This window comes from Mytilus edulis, chromosome 1 (assembly GCF_963676685.1).
Source record: "Mytilus edulis chromosome 1, xbMytEdul2.2, whole genome shotgun sequence".
Lineage (NCBI taxonomy): Eukaryota > Metazoa > Mollusca > Bivalvia > Mytilida > Mytilidae > Mytilus > Mytilus edulis.
Window position 1 is genome coordinate 17379626 of NC_092344.1, and position 19947 is coordinate 17399572.

Consider the following 19947-nt stretch of genomic DNA (forward strand, 5'->3'; position numbering starts at 1 on the left):
ATTAGGCATTGAAATTGACCATCAGTTAAATTTTGATGTTCATGTCAGCTCAATCTGTAGAAGGGCATCAAGGCAATTAAATGTTTTTAAACGTTAAGGCTTAGTTTTGGTTAGACTTAGTAAACTTATTATTTTTCATACTTTTATTCTAAGTAATTTGATTTTTTCCCTTTGGTATGGCATTTTTACACTGAGAGAAATTCCAAAAAACTAGAAAAGGTGCAGGAAAGAGCACTTCGTTTCGTATATGAGGATTTTACCAGCTCCTATGAGGTCTTCTAACTTACTGAGGCTAAGGTGCCCTCCGTGCAGATCAGACGGATAAGAACAATGGCTCTAGAAACTTTTAAGATTATAAACAATATGGCTCCTGTGTGCTTACACAATTTGGTGAGTGTCAAAGAAATTTAAAAGTATTCTTTTCTCGCTGCATTGAATACCCATTGGTGACGACGGCTGTTGTCTGCATAGCAGACAGATATGATCGGGTTGTTGTCTCTTTGACACATTTCCATTCTCAATTTTATTTCAGGTATGTAAATATTCTGGAAATTCCGTAGGTAAAGCCAACCCGTTACGGTAAAAAAAAACTTTCAAATTTGCTGCTGCTACTTTATGGAACAGCCTTCCAAACCATTTCAGGACTGAAAATAGTTTTTTTCACATTTTTAAATAGATATAGGAAGATGTGGTGTGAGTGCCAACGAGATAACTCTCAATTGTCCCTTGTTTTGTATAGTGTTGTACGGTGAATAGTAACTGATTACATCCTTGTCCCTTGTTTTTCATTGTGTTGTACGATGAATTGTAGTTGATTACATCTTTGTCCCTTGTTTTGTATAGTGTTGTACGTGAATAGTAGTTGATGACATCATTGTCCCTTGTTTTGTATAGTGTTGTACGGTGAATTGTAGTTGATGACATCATTGTCCCTTGTTTTGTACAGTGTTGTACGGTGAATTCACGGTAGTTGATGACATCATTGTCCCTTGTTTTGCATAGTGTTGTACGGTGAATTGTATAGTTAATGACATCATTGTCCCTTGTTCTGTATAGTGTTTTACGGTGAATTGTAGTTGATTACATCCTTGTCCCTTGTTTTTCATTGTGTTGTACAGTGAATTGTAGTTGATTACATCCTTGTCTCTTGTTTTTCATTGTGTTGTAAGGTGAATTGAAGTTGATGGCATCCGTGTCCATTGTATATATCATTGTGCTGTACAGTGAATTGTAGTTGATGGCATCAATTTCACTTGTTTTTCATTGTGTGGTGCGGTGAATTGCACTTTATACATCCTTGTCCCTTGATCTTTTAATCGATAGTTGTCCAATTTGCAAACATATCTAGAGAGACCTTTAGACACAGCATAAGAAACAATTTGAAAAAAAAAACCAGAAGGAAATCTTTTCCATATAGAACCAAAGAGCTTAGTACCATCCCCTCCCCATCGAGGTTATTGATTTTCTAAATATATTTACTTTAAAAAATTAAAAAAGATCCCCGAACTTCACCATGACAACAACAATGTTCCAAATACAATTTTTGGTTCGTTCTATTTCTTATAAGTCATTGAACCTTCTCCTCCGTCTGCATTCTTGTAAAGGTTTAAAAGTACAAGAGCCAAACTATAATTACTTTTTATTGCACATACAAAACTTAAATATCAGCTTGCACCTGCTCTCTCTGTTATACACATTCCGTACATAAATAAATTTCTTAAAATATAACTGTATAAAAAACACCATTTATATGTATATGAATAAAAATGTCTGGATTACACGTATATGTGTTGTTGTAAACAATATTTCATGATGAATAATCATAAACAAGTATAATTATAAACACATTCACAATAAGGATTCACTGAGACACAAGCAACTCGTGATTATACTAATCCGTCAAGCAACAAAGTGCTTATTTTGATCCGTCTTCTAATCCGTGTATGTATTCCCTGAGAATCGTTTTAAAAACACTAAATTACAAAACAATCCTAGTCCTTTTTTACATCAAACAGGATCCATCCCAACAGATCGTCTTAACTGTTCAAATATAAAGAATGATATAACAGTATGAGGACCAATTCTCATCCAGTTCGGTATAAACCCTTTATAAAGTCCTAAAAATCCTTCTGTTTTGACAATCTTCATCAAACAATCAAACGTCCCCTTATAAACCTTCTCGTGGTGATCTGAAAAACATAACAAATACCTAAAATTCCACATTGACCACACAACTTTCTTTTTAATATAGATAATGTGTGGAATACCCATTTTATTTTGTTACTTATTTATTTATTTGTGATATCACAATGATCATGTTATCCATAGTCCGAGATTACTCTTACGTCCAATGGCTGTTTTGACAGACAGGCTGGGGCAGCTTGTCTGGCAAAACAGCCGTTGTACGTTAGTGTAATCTCGGAGCTTGTCTGGCAAAACAGCCGTTGGAAGTCAGAGTAATCTCACACTGTTTGTTATCTCGGACTGTTTGTTTGGCAAAACAGCCGATGGACGTCAGAGTAATCTCGGACTAGCTATCAAATGATTACGCGGAAACGGGAATAATCATAAAATGTATAACTTGCTTTGCCATGTTTGTGCAGTGCTTACTGTTCTTTTCTTATTGTAATGCATCAGAATCGGAATAACAGTACTGTAGTTGAAGAGTTGCCACCGTCAATTTTGACTTGACGGTCGCAAATCTCCGTTTTCACTGTCTCCGCTACGCGTCGCCAGTAAAACTGCATTCGCGACCGTCAAATCTGCAATTGACAGTGGCAACTCTTCAACTACAGTACTGTTATTCCTTAATTTTAGGTTTTATTGCATGAATATTTTTCTATGCTGTTGCATATGTTTGTATGTATCCAGTTAAATTCTCTCTAGAGCTTACTAACAACACCGAATCTAAATAAAGTTTTTGCATTCAGTGTTAAACATCCATGTTCGGTAAATCAATTTTGAAACAAAAGAAATCATTAAGTTTTTAAGGAATACTTTAACACATTGTGCAATATTTATAATTGTTTGTGACAATAAACTAAACATCATCACAACATATATATATATATATAGATATAAAGAATAAATAACCGACAAACATAAAGAAAAAATGCCTTATGGACATGTAACTCTTATATTTGGAACAACGGAAGTATGTATACATACTATATTACAAGTACCCCGGTACGTAAATTTATACTTTAATGCCATGTAATGAAGTGTCATGGGAATTATAAAATATACTATAGATAATCAAACAACTCGGAAAGTAAATAGTGCTTCTTACGTTCATATTTCTGGTTCATGATTCTGGTTTTGACGACATCTACTGGCGAGGTTGTAAGTGCAGCCATGAAACCAGCTACCATAGATGATATAATATGTAATAGTGGCCCTTCGTCCATCCATTTCAAGTTTAGTATCGTGTGTTTAGTATGGTCATAGCTTGGGATCTATATATGGAGAGAGAGAAAAAAACATGAAAAGCAGTGAACTAGCAGTTGGTAGTAGCATAACTCTGTTTTGAGTGTCTTTTCTCCCACTAATATATCCTGCATTTGTTTATTTCTTGTAAGAATTTTACACGAGACATTAAAACTTCATGATTTTATCAAACAGTTTATGACGTCTGCACACAAGATCCGTAGGCTGGTACTGATTGATACTATATAGTTTCCCTATTGGAGAACATGATGAATTCATTAGTTGAAATGACATTGGACTAACTTTAATTTATTTATTTTTTGTTTTGCTTATTGCTTCGTGCATATATGTATCAATCATTACACGAACTACAAAATTATCGCCTGCAAGCTTTCATCTAAAATGTACAAATCATTCAAGGACGATCTATTAAGCTGGGGTCACACATTCACGATTTTTACTACCGTCCTTGACAGGACCATTCCCGATTAAAATTTGTTAAAAGTCTGATCAAGATCCTGTGAATCGTGGATGGAAATTCAAACTTTAATTAAAATTGGTAAAAAAAAATAATTTGATCACAACAACAATCAGATAGTGTTCAGGAAGCGTCGATATTCAACCGTTTCCAAGCGAATATGTCCCGATAATCCCGTTCTAAATCCGCTTCTAATCCGATTCGTATTTTTCGCCAGGTAAAATTCGACCGAGTCTGTCACCACAGCGTCCCGACTCTACCGAATGTAATACGACAGAGATCAGGCAGTGACCAGACAGTGAACCGACGCTGACGGAAGTTATCCGTTCGAAAACTGTCGGCATATTCGGGATGATCAGGTACTGTCGGAACGTAATCCTATCACGGTCCGCTCTATCGCATTGCAAACGGCTTTGTCTGGTCTCAGTCTTATTGTATTCTGTAATTGTCGGGACTCTGACGTGAGTATCATTGACGAATTTCGTATTCATAACGGGACTGTTTCGGAACGGTTTCGGCAAAAAACGGTTCGCAATCGACAAGATCTGGATGCAATCTTGACTCAATCGGCAGAAAAACAGCTATGAAAAAATACTCCAGATCTTTTCCGTTGCACAGGACACCGTCCAGAATACACAAAACATTGTTCGGAATTCGATCCGATACAGCAGAATCTGTCACGACATAGCCACGATTGTAATCCGACTAGACAAAATCGGCTGAGTTGCCCCGAATGTTACGGGACGCACCTAACTGTCGGGGTGCTTTGCCGAACTATTCGGACCCTTCCCGACCCGTAGGAATCTGTTACGAACTAAAACGACTGCGTTCAGACAATGATAGGACATTCCAGATAATTGAGGATACTAATCCGACTTTTTCACTTTTCGTGTCGTATTGCTCTGCTTTCGTGTCATATTGCTTTACTCTTCATGGGCCCGTTCATTGGAATAAACATATCTTATCTTATCTTATTGCTGTCTGACCTCAAACGGGAGCAATAACTGGCAATGTGTGAACCCCGCATTAATGAAAATTGTTTCATTATGATAAAAGTTAATCTAGGAACGTTTTTGAAAAGCACCATATCATAATCTATTTAATCATCATACCTGCGTTGCCGTAAGAATTGCCGCCCTTTTTACAGTTGGTCCAACACCTACATATAATCCTTTTACTCCTTCCTTCCTAATTATTTCTGCAAAAGCTGAATATGTATTTTTATAACGGGGTGTTTTGTCCCCCGCTAAATGTCCATGAGTGCATGCCTGCATCCTAACTTTAACAAGATCCGTGGGGGTTGCTATAGAACTGCCTATCACACCTGTTTCAAGAAAAGAACATGTAATACTGACAAACATGACAAAGAGGATTAACAACGGGTGTGATTGCACATGTAATTTCATACCTGCATTTGAGAAGGCAAGACAAAATAAATGTAAAAATCAAAACATTATAATAACATTAACGGTACCAATGTTTCTGCACCAGATGCTCATTTCGACAATACATATCTCTTCAGTGATGCTCGTGGCCAAAATATGTAAAATCCAAAGCTTATAATTAATATAACATACGCATTTACCAATTTAAGTCCGTTGGTCCTTTAAAGAACAACAAAGAAAAATTAAGCAATTTCTCTGCATTTTTTTTCATTTGTAAGGGATATAACTGTAAAACGGTAAAAGTGATGCCTACAAAACTCACACTTGATCTGTGTTTTGTGGTAATAAGGATTGTACAGAAGTTTCGTAACATTTAGTTGAATCAAGCTAAAGTTAGAGAATGCAAATACAATGTTGGACGTACAGACGGACAAGGATGTAATGCCTGCTACAGCGGAGCCATTTAAAATATCATTATAATGACGCCTTAATTTCTTCTATTGTGAAGCTTTCACATCACACTATTTTCAGAAAGTAACATTTACGATTTCATTTTTGTTTAAACAAAATATAAATTGTGTAATATCGGTCCAACATGCTGCATGTATTAAGTAAATTTTGCTACATTATACATTAAAATCTCTCTTAATTTTCGAATTTCGAAAGTAGTTATCGTATGACAATTATATACTTTACATTAATTTTGATCATTTTTAATATTAAGCAAGCGTTAGCTAAAAAGCAAGTCCATTTGATATCCTGAAAAAAATAATGTATGGAAAGGGGCGGCAAAAATATGTACCTGAAACTGCACCCGCGCAAATCTTCTTCCACAAAGGCGTGTGTGCTTTATCTTTTGCTCCAAGTAGAACTTTGATTGGTTCATATGCACCTAAACGAATTCCACTATAGAGAGCTTCTCTCATCACAGACGGCAACAAACTGTAAAATGTATGTTTTTGTTCTATAAGTTACATCATTAATTGAGTAGTTGTTTGAATACTATATTCATTATATTTGATGCATAACATTGTATTTGTGAAAAGGTTAGTTCTGAACATTCATGCAGAACTTATAGATCTTATAGTTTTAGGGTATACTTATTTCCCATCAGGTATTTTTTAAGTGGTTTCTATGTTTGCTTAAAACCGTAATGTTCGGTATCGCAGATTCATATATGCCGGTATGTGTACTGTGAGTTTTTAATGATTTGCAAAGTTGACGTACCTTTTCTGAACATGTGACCAAGATTGCAACTTTAATGAAAAGCAAGTTTTTTAAATGTATATTTTTCTAAAATGGAAATATGAAGATGAAGAGTTTTCTCAACCCAACCCATACCTACTTAGAAAGTATTGTACGTGTTAATATTAGTTTGTTTGTTTAACGACGTCATTGAACGTCCTTTCTCAACAGTAGGTAAACTTTGCAATATAAAAACAAACAAATTGTTATCTCAAACAATTATACGATGTCTTCTCTTTACTACATTATTCCATACAGCATAACTATTTCTAGGGCAAGAGTGTACTGGAAATCGTCTTAAATATAAACACGTTTTACATGTGTAATAAAAAAACATTTTTTTGTTAAAGCTCATTGACAATCCCCAACGTATTGTTATTGACTTACCCTTTATATAAACCTCGGAATCCTTCATCTTTGAAAATTTGAATTCCTCCTTTGATGACACCCTCATAATACCTATTCCTATAAACGTCCAGTCCTTTTTGTCGAGTTAGTTCATTTTCTAACTGCATTCGAATTTTAACTACATCTAATGGGTTTGTAGCTGAAAAGAGACAAGGCAATATTATTGTTATTGGGGCACTAGCTGTCAAATTCATGTTCACTAATATGACTGCAAATTCTCATATCTTATTTATCAGTCACATATACTTTTCAATGGGGTATATGGAAAATTATCGCGAAAAATTCCAGTCTTGATAATGAATTCCCCTCGCCTTGCGGCTCTTGAAATTTACCATTTTCTCGACTGGTATTTTTTGCAAATACCCCTCCTTAACATGAAATATATATCTTTTCAAAACTCCATCTAATGAACCATCGAGGTAACCTCCGAAGAATGCCGACGGTTAAACCCCTATATATATATAATGTAAATAGAAATAGAAAGCGAACTCGTGTAATTTGATTTTTCTATGTTTGTTTGATTTCATATTGTAGGTGAACATATATGTTAATCATTGTTTTTATCTTTATAAGAATGAGTCTTTTTGAAAACTCTAGCTAAGGAATTAAACTAAAGTTCACATGAATGCGGATTCAATGAGGATGAATTATTCACTTGCAAGCAAATGATTCATTATCGATGTATCTTACCTTGTTCTGACACATTTAACCATACTGTTAATTATTGTATCACTCTTTCCCTTTTATTAATGATTGAATATAACAAAAAAATCATATTTTTTTTTTAAATATATCTCGCAGATTTAGTGTCCCTTGAAATATATCTCGTGGCTAGTGCCCCTTTAAAAATAAATTTAAAAAAAATTCTGGACGAACATCAAAGCCTATACAAGCCTTATAAATCCAAGATGGATTGAAAAAAATATATCTTTACTGAAATATTTCTGATAAAACTATCACGTTCAGGCCGAGAGCCGGTAATCCCCCTTTTTGAATTAAAAAGAAATTTTAATGAATAGTTTATATCTGAAAAAGTAGTCACAAGAGTCAACTGAAATCATTTTGTGCCTACTTTAATATGAATGCACATTGCATGTGTTCAGTCATGTCAGTGCATGGTAAGTCGTTCCCTGGTAAATCTATAATTCTATAAAAGATGGGGCTATATAGATCAATAATAACACTAATATTTAAGCACATAATACATCCGATTATAGTTTACACACACATACAGTTATAATGACATGTATAAACATTTTATTTACCATGCAAGAGTATACATACACATCATAATACACTAATCATTATAAAACATGCGAGAAAAAGAGTGTTCGTTGAAAATACACAATACCAGACAAAGAAATAAAATAAAACATGCATGAGCGATATAGGATATTATTTCAGTTTTCCTATAACGTGTATATATATACATTATATAATACTATATACTGTTACCTGTAGCGCCACACATATTGGAAACACCTGCTAATAAAAATCTCCATTTGTCCTCATTCTTCATACTTATTTCCTTGATTAACACTTATTTTATGACCTATCTTCGTTATACACTAGTTTATTTTCCTTTTCGTCATCTTACGTTATTTAATCTTAATTGACGCATCATTGAATGTTATAAAAATAGTGTTTAACGATGCATGTAGCCTCAAGTATAGATGTATTTTTATAGAAAAATTGATTTAACATGTCTTAAAACTACACTACAATAATAACAAACACAAAGCAATGCATTTAGCCGTGCAAACGTGCTTTTGAAAACATGACAGTACATTAATTAGTGATAACAACAGGAAATGTACATATGATACAGTGAAGATAACATGTATGGAGAAAAAACAAACATTAATTATTCATGTTGTGAAAAAATAAAATACTCAAGTTATCTCTCTTTAAACAGTAATAAATATTTGGAAAAACCTTTCAGTTCATGTGATTGGTCTTTAATCATTTATTTTTCGAGCGTCATACGAGTCTGTTGTAGGCTTTTAATTTTCACAGTACGTTAATTAGACTACTTTGAAAATAATCAAAAGCCTGATATATTTTATGAATTTTAGTTTAACGATATAGAAGGGGCCGGAACCAGTTTAGATAGTTTAAATATAAATGATCTTTTTTCATGGATCATGATTAATGAAGATAGCAGATTTTTATCTATTTTATGTGCATACCTGGATAAAGGCCTGCAACTAAGAAAATCAGAAAATTAGTTAAATACTCTAAAATATATCAAAATTATCTCCCCTTGACCACTGATCCTTTCTTCATGCATTTGAATTTCAATTATTATTATTTTATGTTTCTTTAATCACTCTGTAATGTTTATGACATGTTGTAATTAATGTTATGCTTTTAATGGGCCCTTTAATTTGGAAAATAAAAATATTGTATTGTATTGTATTGTATTGTATATATCTATAGCCCCCTATTGGAGAGGAGCTTACAGATCTACACGAGGCTGAAAAAGAGAGGCAAAAGATAACAAAGTGAAATTAATTCCAATTCATAAGTCGAAAATAAACTGACAACGCCATGGTAAAAAAAAAACCAGAAAAGAACCATAGACTAACAAACGTATACCAAAACACAACATACTTTCGTAATAGAAAGTATATCCTACTCCAAATGTGGCTCCGCCCCGTGTCACGGTGGAATAGTGAAATAGAAGTCAATACGTTCTTGCTAAATCCTGTGTCGCTTTGAAGGCGTCATGATTGTCATCCTCAGCCTAAGCAATGTGTTACTGTAATTTGGATTTCAAAATGACTGAGCGACGTTTTTTTGACGCGCACTAGTCAACTCCACCATAGCGAATCACATGACTTTGACAATCAGTTAATTCCAGCGAAAAATATCTTTATAAGTGAAGAATTGTCCCATAAAAATAAAATACTAGAGTACACGCGAAATGGCAAAGTTCACGAAGTTTTGTCTGATTAATCATTTTACAAAAAAAAGTCCAAGCAAAGGGGGTTGTTCGCCCTCTACGACCCCTCTCTGGATCCGCCACTGCTACGAATAGTCTCGGGCCGTTTGAACACAGATTGATCGACGGGTCAAAATTGTAGCGAGAAAAACTTTTTTTTATCTAACTTTTTCTTCAAAATATCTTAATTTACAAGCTCAGATAACTAAAATCAGAGACACACCATATTATATAATACAACTATATTTAAAAAACAAAATTGAAAATTACATTCTAAAAATGACGAGATGATTCAGAACGGCTTCTGTTGTATCTGTAATGAGATGGAATTAAAAGTCACATTTACAGATACTCTAGAATGAAGCTAACATTTAACCCCACCGCATGTTTGCGCCTGTCCAAAATCAGGAGCCTCTGGCCTTTGTTAGTCTTGTATTATTTTAATTTTAGTTTCTTGTGTACAATTTGGAGTTTAGTATGGCGTTCATTATCACTGAACTAGTATATATTTGTTTAGGGCCAGCCAAAGGATGGCTCCGGGTGCGGGAATTTCTCGCTACATTGAAGACATGTTGGTGACCTTCTGCTGGTTTTTTTTTCAGTCGGGTTGTTGTCTCTTTGACACATTCCCCATTTCCATTCTCAATTTTATTCTAAACGAACTGTTTCAGTCAGTCTATACATCAGAAACAAATAAGCCTATTATACCAGATAAAGGGATAAGCCCTCATTCAAATACTATTTTTAAACTTTTACTGAATTCAAAAGTATAACATATCTTTAAAAAAAAAAAGGAGACATATCTACATAGACTGTTATCTCTATCACATAATCACGATTAGCACAATAAGTACTGTAGGCTGTTTGAAGAATCGCCAAGCAGGTATGCTACTTCAAAGTCATCTAAATCATCATCCGACGATAAAAAAGGACTTCGGTATAATTTCGCTTGCATGAGCTAGGTGCAAAATTTTGCAAAGAAATGAAGTACGAATCTTGCATTATCATCAGTCAGATTAAAATTTGTATTACCAAATTTAAATTTTATGGAATAAATTAACCTGACTGATAATCTCTGATCTGCGCCGCTATTTACACACACTGATTTGTACAACTGATAATTGCACTGAATTTCCCTATTTTGGTTCATTTTTAGCTCACTTGGCCCGAAGGACCAAGTGAGCTTTTCTCATCACTTGGCGTCCGTAGTCCATTGTCGTCGTCGTCGTCGACTTCGTCGTTAACATTTTACATTTTAGTTGAACTTCTTCTAGAGAACCACTGAATGGAATAAAAACCAAACATTGCATGAATGTTCCTTGAGACTTGAGAGCCTCTAGTTGTAAATAGCATGCAACAGTAACCAATCTGAAGAAAGAAGGAATGGTGAAAGTGTCACGTTATGGTTTCCAAAATGTTGACATTCTAGATATGAACACTGAAGCTCTATTTTTTTTTAAGGCAGTGGCTATTTGACCGGCACCGGCAAAATAGCAAATTTGCTATTTAGCCGGCACTGAATAAAACTGTTCATTGATGTGATTAGTAGAGAATAAAAAAGCTTAATAATAATTTAAAATAATTTTATCATAATATCAAACATTAAAAATACAGTACAATCGAAAATAAAATATTGAAGATGTTCATAAATAAATATTAATTTTTAACTTTATAATATAAGTTAAAAGCATGAAAACACATTTGTATATACATCAATAAAATATTTTTCTAAAATATTTTATTTATAAAAAAAAGTTAATGTCCAAATCTGTGTTAAATCTATGGTTTAAATATCCTGTCATGCGATAAAAATAGTGTTATGTAAAAGTACGTACATCATAAAAAAGACAATATTAAAAGTTGTTTGATACGAATTTCAGAGTACAGATGATTTAACATTTTACACAACCAAATCTTTGCCTTTGGATGTTGTTTTTACCTAGCACAAGATAAATGTTGCCACTTCAAACAGGAACTGCACATTGCAATGGCTTCCTTTGAATCTGCATCATGTGTGCATATGTTGCATATGTATGTTCTTTTTCTTCTCTTTCTAAACGCTCTTAATAGCTTCCCATGCATCTTTGTGACAATACTTTTTGATTAAATCAATGTTAACAATTGAGTCCAAACAAGAGGCAGTTAAAAGTTCAGGTCTTGCTTCAACTTGTTCCACGGTTATTAAAATGTTGTTATTAACAGCATTTTTTGCCAAATTGCTTCCAACAAACCAGTCTAATAAAAGGAATCCGATTTCTTTGGAACTTTTCTTATGAAAAGGTACACAATGGCTTTTCGGGTACGCTTTTTTGGAAGACCTATGACAGTTTGGGACAAACCTTTTGACCTTCCACGTTTCTTCATATTTGGTTGAAGTAATATATGCGAAACACAACAGCTGGAATCCAGTGGGTGTTCTTTTTGTTGAGCGGTATCTCGTTCTTCTTCTTGGGAAACTATAGTCTTCGTGAATTTTCGAATATATATGAACATTATCAGTATCATTTTCTTTATTGTCTGTTTCATTTATATCATCATTGATGTATTTTGATAGTTAGAAGTTTAAGTGTTTTATATGAGTAACAGTAACAAAAAGTTTTTAAATATAAAATTTTGATATTTAATTATTATTCTTACATTTTAGTTCCAGTAAGATATAATTTAATCTGATTTTGAATTATTATTAAGCTTTTTTATTCTCTACTAATCACACCTATGAACAGTTTTATTCAGTGCCGGCTAAATAGCAAATTTGCTATTTTGCCGGTGCCGGTCAAATAGCCACTGCCTTTTTTTAAAGTGAAAGCCCAGCAAATTGAATAAATTTAAATAAATTTAAATAAAAAATTAAATATATATAGATTAATTAATCTACCATAAATTTATGAATCTAAATTTTATCTAAGGCATAATAACATAACGTTCAGTTTAGAAACAATGCTGAACATTATTTAGCATTATCGACATGTCACTCCACCAACTGAGAGACGTCGCGTCCTCAATGTACTTCAATTTCGTACTTTATTTGGCCTTTTTAACTTTTTTGGATTCGAGCGTCACCGATGAGTCTTCAGTGGCGGATCCAGAACTTTGCCTAAAGGGTGGGGGGGGTTGGGGGGGGGGGGGGGGCGCTGACTGACCTAAGGGGGGGGGGGGGGCTCTCCAGTCATGCTTCAGTGATTCCCTATATAATCAACCAAATTTTTCCCACGAAAGCCATACCCCCCCCCCCCTGGATCCGCCTATGGTCTTTTGTAGACGAAACGCGCGACTGGCGTATATACAAAATTTAGTCCTGGAATCTATGATGAGTTTATTCATAGATATGTTCCAAGTTGTCTTTTTTGTCATTTAAATCGGTGTCAACACTTTATTAGAGGCTTCTCGTACACAGTCTTTTCGTCAAATCATATATTTTGTCAAAACTCTTATTCTTTGCCTAGTCTGCGTTGTCTTAATCACAGAGGTCATAATAGACGGTCCGAGTTGGCTTATTTATGGTTCGTCTTCATAGAAGGTCCGAGTTGTCAATGGGCCGAGTTATCTCGGTCCCACCGACGCATGCCCACACAAAATTAACTTCTATTTTCGTTTCCGGTTAGGTTGGAGTCAAGTTCTTGAAATTCTTTAACATTCCAGACACAAAAGTAGGTATTTAATCTCTTTTCTAACAACAGAAGACCATAAGCATAACTTAATATTCCACATATATACAAGTAAGTTATAATATCCGATGCAGAAGTTAGGTAAAGTGACAATATTGTTCATTTCCGGGAGGCAAAAATTATGATGGTCACAGTGGGTTGGGCTACACCTGGGCTGATTCATTCATATCGGAAGTGTTACGTACATGTTTTGTTCTGAGATAAAGGTATAGAACATAATACTTTGAAGGTACAACCAACCATTTGTTAATCAGGTAAATAAATTATTTTTATCTGTTTATTCTTGTGATGATGAAATTTTTAGTTCAATCTACATAATAATTTTGCAACTCTTTTTTCCACTTTTATTAGCTTTTGAATGATTGAAAAGTTCTAAAACTGTAACATTATGGGGAAAAACTTCTTTCAGGTTTTTCTTTTTGGTTTTAAACAAAAAATACTCTGCTAATTAAGGAGCTTACTGTATCTGTATCAATTTCCTGTCAAATTTATCTCAGTTTCACTAAAATAAGAGGAGTGATTTTTGCCAGCTATTTACGAGACAGTTTTTAAAAAGAAGAAAGTTTTCCTTATCAAATAAGTAAATCAAAGTTTAGTACGAGATTACTCTGACGTCCAACGGCTGTTTTGCCAGACAAGCTGGGGCCGTGGGACGTCAGAGCTCGTCCCATATCAAAAAGTGGATATTTGCCCACCCAAAATAGATGCGCTGCTTCGTCGCGTCTGGTGCCGACTGACGGCCTTGGAACTATATAAATCGGTCATCAATCTGTTCATTTTTCATTTATCTTTTCATTTATGTAAGTTTCACCTTCCTGCCAACTTTTATTTTTCCATTTTTTAACAGTTTTCACCGAGACCCATCGATTTCTGCATTTTGACTTTCACTTTCAAATGGACGTCAAGTTACGAGAGAGTTCTTGGCCTTGAGACTCAAATATGCAAATTTTGTAGGAGATCGAAGTTTAACATTTAGTAGCCAACCACGATTTTTCACCTCCTTTACAGGAGATCGGTATTAAGCATTTAGTTCCGACCACGAGAACAGTCGGAAGCTCTCGGACATTTAGATAACTTGCATCGAAATGAACGAGGTGTTACATTATGGTCATTTGCATAAATCATCACTGTTTTCTCGTGGTCACGTGATAATCTTTGAAAATGAAAGGCAAAATGCAGAAATCGATGGGTCTCTGTGAAAACTGTTAAAATATGGAAAAATAAAGGTTGGCAGGTAGGTGAAACTTACATAAATGAAAAGATAAATGAAAAATGAACAGATTGATGCCCGATTTATATAATTCCAAGGCCGTCAGTCGGCACCAGAAGCGACGAGGCAGCGCATCTATTTTGGGTGGGCAAATATCCAATTTTTGATATGGGACGAGCTCTGACGTCCCACGGCCCCAGCTTGTCTGGCAAAACAGCCGTTGGACGTCAGAGTAATCTCGGACTAATCAAAGTTGTACATGTTTAAAAAAAATATACAAAATTACCTGGCGACATACATTTTTACAAGTAGAATATACATTAGTTATACCTCCAGCTAATTTATTCATTATGATTTGTTGCTGCTGGGAATACATGTATGTGTATTGAATGGGACCTTATGATACATACAAAAATCAATCTGTGTTTCAATTTAACTTTTCTTTTATTAAAAAAAAGTTGAATTTTGGACTTACAAAATTGAAGTAGACTTACTATACCACTAGTTTATACTTTCACCTTTATAAGCAAATCAAAACACAAAATATTTATATACAATTATGATTTATTTTCTTCAGAACTAAAAATGTCGAGCAGAAAAACTAAAGGAAAGACAACAAAGAAGAGGGCACAGCGTGCAACTTCTAATGTATTTGCTATGTTTGATCAAGCACAAATACAAGAATTCAAAGAAGCATTTAATATGATTGACCAAAACAGAGATGGTTTTATTGATAAAGAAGATCTTCATGATATGTTAGCATCACTAGGTATGGCTCAACATTTTCTCAAGCTTTCCATTAAGTTTCTTCTGGAAAGTTTTCAGCTGGATTAAATATTACTTTTACAAACAATTGTGTTGACTGTTAATAACTAACAACTATGTGTTGATATGTGTAATTGAATAAAAGCATTTGCTCATGTTTTGTTATTATATCCAAATAATAAATTCAATTTAAGTGAACATTAAACACTTGTAAAATGTTCAACACATTCTTTAAAGAATTTTTCACTAATATTCTAATTAATGTGAAATTCAAGTAAAAAATGAAAAGAATGATTCTAACTGCAATCAATCCATCATATGCATATACTTAGGGATGACATCAAAAGTTCAATGAAGGATAAAAAATTTAATTCACATAGCTTTTTTCACTGACACCCACACCCCTCCCTCTTAACTTAATTTGGGAAAAATTGATTGACCTATTGGGATATATGTAAAATCGATTTTAGATTAACAAAACTTGCAGCAATTTTGACCCCCCACCCCCAAACTATTTGATCTAAGTTTTTTATCCTACATTGATAATTTGACGTCGTCCCTTATGCATTGTATAATTATTAACAGGAAAAAATCCAACAGATGCTTCCTTAGAAGAGATGATGAACTTTGCCCCAGGACCAATAAACTTTACAATGTTTTTAACCATGTTTGGTGAAAAATTGAATGGTACAGACCCTGAAGATGTCATTAAAAATGCCTTTGCTTGCTTTGATGAAGATGCATCAGGTTTGTAATAATTATTTACTCTTTCTCTAAGTAAAGTTGTGTATAGTCTTAGTAGTGAGGAAACATTGTAACAAATACAGACTATACATACAACAGTCAAAATCAGAGATAAAATGAATTCTTGTTCAACCTAATCTGATTAAAATTCAGATCCTGTATCTAAGCTTTGCATACAAAGATCAGACAATGCTCTGTTTTACTTCCTGTTCTGGTAATTATTACAATACCCAATCAGAAAATTTCAGAGTGCAAATTTTTTAAAGTGTGTATTATTTATCTGACAAAACCAGAGGATTCACAAATGCCTTTGAAACAGAAAGTAAAATGAAGCATTTTCAGATCCTTGTAAGCAAATGCTGGATCTATATTTTAATCAGATTAAGCTCAACCTTGTACTATACATGCATTTCATTTTCTGAGGAGCGTTTAGTTGGACCATCAAAAATCTTTAAAATCAAGCATATAAAGCCATGTAAGAAATATTGTGTTCTCTTCTGAAATTCTTTATATCATCTTGGTAAAAAGGATATTGTGGGCTTGTTTATAGAAATAATATAGCATCACATTACCATGATGCTAAAAGTCCATGTGGGTAACACTGAATTAGTATACTGTGTGATGACTTTTAACACTACTCAATTTTTTTGTTTACTGAATACAATAATAAGGGTATCATTTTTTAGCAATAACTCGGTACATTTTTGTTATTTACACTTCTTTTATGTTTTAGGTCATATCAATGAAGATAGATTGAGAGATTTATTAACCACAATGGGAGAAAGATTTACCGATGATGAGGTTTGTACCTTTAGTATTCATACCAGAAATCCACAGATAACCAAACCAGTATCACAATTCAATAATATTAACTACATGCAATTTCATTCTTGATAAAAAAAATTCAAAAGACACATTATTCACATTAATAAAAACCTTGCATAAGTTCTCAACATACAGTAAGCTATCTTTGTGCTAAAGAAACAATGATAGTGCTATAAATATTTCATACAATAAAGAGTTGCATTGCATGGCCATAAAGGGTCCTCTTTTGGAGGATAGGGTTAATAAAAGGCTGGTGTCTAGGGATGCAATGGTCCAAGAAGTAGAAAAGCTATTCATTCAACATATTGGATCCTACCATCTAAGCATTTCTAATTTTTTTTGTCTACCTAAGCTTTTGACTTGCTGATGATTTGTTTGTTATTTAGACTGACATGCTTATTCCCAGATTGTGTGTAACACAGCTTCTGTAGATCTGCTTTAAACATTTACAATATATTTGTAGTCATCATATATCATGTATATATTTTGTATTGTTTTAGGTTGATGAAATGTTTAGAGAGGCACCAATCAAGAAAGGAAACTTTGATTATCTAGAATTCACACGGATACTAAAACATGGCAAGAAAGACGAATGAAGATAGTGATCTACGTAAACATTCCAAACCCATTAGCTGCATGCTTGATCAAGACTATTGCCAGTTTATCATCTAATCTAGAGATAATATAAAATATCCATGTAAATTCTGTGTAAAACTAATTATTCTCAATTATTGGCCTGACGTTATGTACAATATCCCTTATTGTCTTCCAATTTCATACCTCACAGACATCCTTATAATATTTTAATGTCTTTTAATTTTACACAACAGTGAAAAATATTGTTTTATGACATCAATAGGGAAATTGTCACAAAATGTAGATTCTAATGTAATAGAACAGTGATAAGGCCTATAACAAACATTGCTTATATGTCAAAGGTCAATTCTTGTCATATAGGTTTACAAGTTATTTATCATTAATTGCAATGTGATGTAAAGATATTTTAAAATTTTTTTTTTTAAATCTTAGGATTGTCATATTTCTGGTACAGTTATGAAAACCGCTAATAGCTTTAAGCTGAAAAAGAACACACTTGGCAATGTATACACAGCAATGTATTTAAATGGCACCATATTTTTTAGTCACTAGATTAGATGATATAAACATATATTTATGCATTTACTGATCAGAGATGATCGGCCAATAGTTCACTTATTAATGTAATTTTGTATAACTTAACATAGTCAAACTGTTGCTATCTTATCTTCCATGTTTAATATTTTCGTAGATTTTATTTTTGTTTGATAGACCTTAGTAGATCAACTTAGATTTTCAGTTCCATTACAGTATATTCAATAGATTTCTCATTTTTGTTAAAAGACAAAGTATGAATATAAACCAATTAAAAAAGTACTTTGTTTCTTTGTCAGACAACAATCAATCTAAGGCATTAGGAACATATCAACCATTTTACTTTTATTTTAGTGCTTAAAACATTTTTACTATACTTATAAATGAACAATGTTCATGAAAAGGTTTACCGAAAGGCTTCATCATCACTAAAAAAAATTGCCAAGGTGCCATGTAATTTGATTTTGTCTTATAAAGTTGATATTAAGATAATTCAAATATACTATTTTTAATGTACAAATGATATTTAATTAGAATCTCTTGTAAAACCAAATTGAATTCATAGAGTTAATAGTTAAAAATGAACAGTCAGAAAGATGTACTAGACTACTATCATAACATTAACAGGTTAGATTGTTATTTACAGCATACATACAGTCAAAGTTAGTGTTAATTATTTTTTTGAAGAAATCTTATCGACTGAACCATCAGTTTTACTTGTTATTCGGAGATGAGGAATAAAATTGTGTACATTTAATTGTGCTAAAGTTAAAACCAATGTGGACCACATTTTTCATATTCTGTTAAGTATTCACTAGTCACATTTGTTGAATCTACATTCCTGTAATTGTTGAAATAAGCATCATTAACTATTATTTTGCTTGTAATTGGATCAAAATATTGTTCACACAGTGAAAGTGCTTGAACTTATTTGTAAAACATTTTGACAGAGGTTTTTTTTGTACTTGTTACTGTAAAGATATTTTACATTTGTAAGTTATATTATTTTTTCAAAAATGAATCATTCCAATTGCTGTGCTTATGGACCAGTCTATTGAAATATTTGTATTACAAACAAATTGTTAACATTTATACTATACAATAAAAATTTGAATAATTTTTGTATTATTTAGTTATTCTTTGTCTGAGCATCTCACAAATTTGATTACAATATAGGTGCACACAGAGCTTGCTGAGGGGTGAGAGCCAAAGCTCCGTGTTGAAGACCGTACTTTAAGCTATAATGGTTTACTTTCACAAATTGTGACTTGGATGGAGATTTGTCTCATTGGCACTCATACCACATCTTCTGATATCTATAACCTTGGTAAAGAATGAAAATAAGAGGGATACAGACAGTCAAAAACAGGGATATAAGGAATAAAAATAATTAGGATCTGGGAACAAATAGAGGAGAAAAAGTTGAACGAAGAAAAAAATTACAAAATAATTGGAGAATGTGTCCAAAGGACACAAATAATGCCACTGCTTACATTTTCTGTTTTAAAGAGACAAAACTCAAAGGATGGTAAAAGGGACACATCTGAAATTGAACTTGACTAATGGAGGAGGCATTAATAAAACACCCTTGACCTTTGCCTTGTGTGACAACCTTGAATTTTTTGGTTGGATATGTATGAGGCAGCAGCATCCAGCACAGAACATAGACAAATTCATTGTACACACACACATTTGGTTTAATGTGACATTCAACATAGATG

General features: G+C 33.3%; 2 protein-coding genes across 6 annotated transcripts; one reads left to right on the forward strand and one right to left on the reverse strand.

The window, feature by feature from the left end:
• Window positions 1-1626: 1626 nt before the first annotated feature.
• LOC139525302 (mitochondrial substrate carrier family protein ucpB-like) lies at window positions 1627-8729 on the reverse strand. The gene is made up of 6 exons (XM_071320505.1): window positions 8398-8729; window positions 6922-7081; window positions 6092-6231; window positions 5017-5228; window positions 3290-3455; window positions 1627-2189 (listed from the first exon to the last, which is right to left on the reverse strand). Exons 1-6 carry the CDS (start codon window positions 8459-8461, stop codon window positions 2008-2010), a joined length of 924 nt encoding a protein of 307 aa, XP_071176606.1. The 5' UTR covers window positions 8462-8729; the 3' UTR covers window positions 1627-2007.
• A 4689-nt stretch (window positions 8730-13418) lies between these two features.
• Window positions 13419-19347, forward strand: LOC139525310 (myosin regulatory light polypeptide 9). 5 transcript variants are annotated; one of them, XM_071320516.1, is made up of 5 exons: window positions 13419-13533; window positions 15339-15530; window positions 16112-16273; window positions 17004-17071; window positions 17596-19347. In XM_071320516.1, exons 2-5 carry the CDS (start codon window positions 15347-15349, stop codon window positions 17689-17691), a joined length of 510 nt encoding a protein of 169 aa, XP_071176617.1. In that variant the 5' UTR covers window positions 13419-13533; window positions 15339-15346; the 3' UTR covers window positions 17692-19347. The 5 variants fall into 5 exon arrangements, with proteins under 5 accessions (XP_071176617.1, XP_071176624.1, XP_071176636.1 ...); XM_071320523.1 differs by having other exon boundaries at window positions 13440-13537; XM_071320535.1 differs by having other exon boundaries at window positions 13458-13602.
• The last annotated feature ends 600 nt before the right edge of the window (window positions 19348-19947 follow it).

Bases quoted from the DNA above. Each gene is read 5' to 3' on its own strand.
- LOC139525302 (XM_071320505.1), bottom strand. From the start codon at position 8,461: ATGAAGAATGAGGACAAATGGAGATTTTTATTAGCAGGTGTTTCCAAT. The intron at 7,082-8,397 runs GTAACAGTATAT...GTCTCTTTTCAG, and splicing joins CAATATGTGTGGCGCTACAG to CTACAAACCCATTAGATGTA. The intron at 3,456-5,016 runs GTATGATGATTA...CTCCATATATAG, and splicing joins CAATTCTTACGGCAACGCAG to ATCCCAAGCTATGACCATAC.
- LOC139525310 (XM_071320516.1), top strand. From the start codon at position 15,347: ATGTCGAGCAGAAAAACTAAAGGAAAGACAACAAAGAAGAGGGCACAG. The intron at 15,531-16,111 runs GTATGGCTCAAC...AATTATTAACAG, and splicing joins TGATATGTTAGCATCACTAG to GAAAAAATCCAACAGATGCT. The intron at 16,274-17,003 runs GTTTGTAATAAT...TTTATGTTTTAG, and splicing joins CTTTGATGAAGATGCATCAG to GTCATATCAATGAAGATAGA.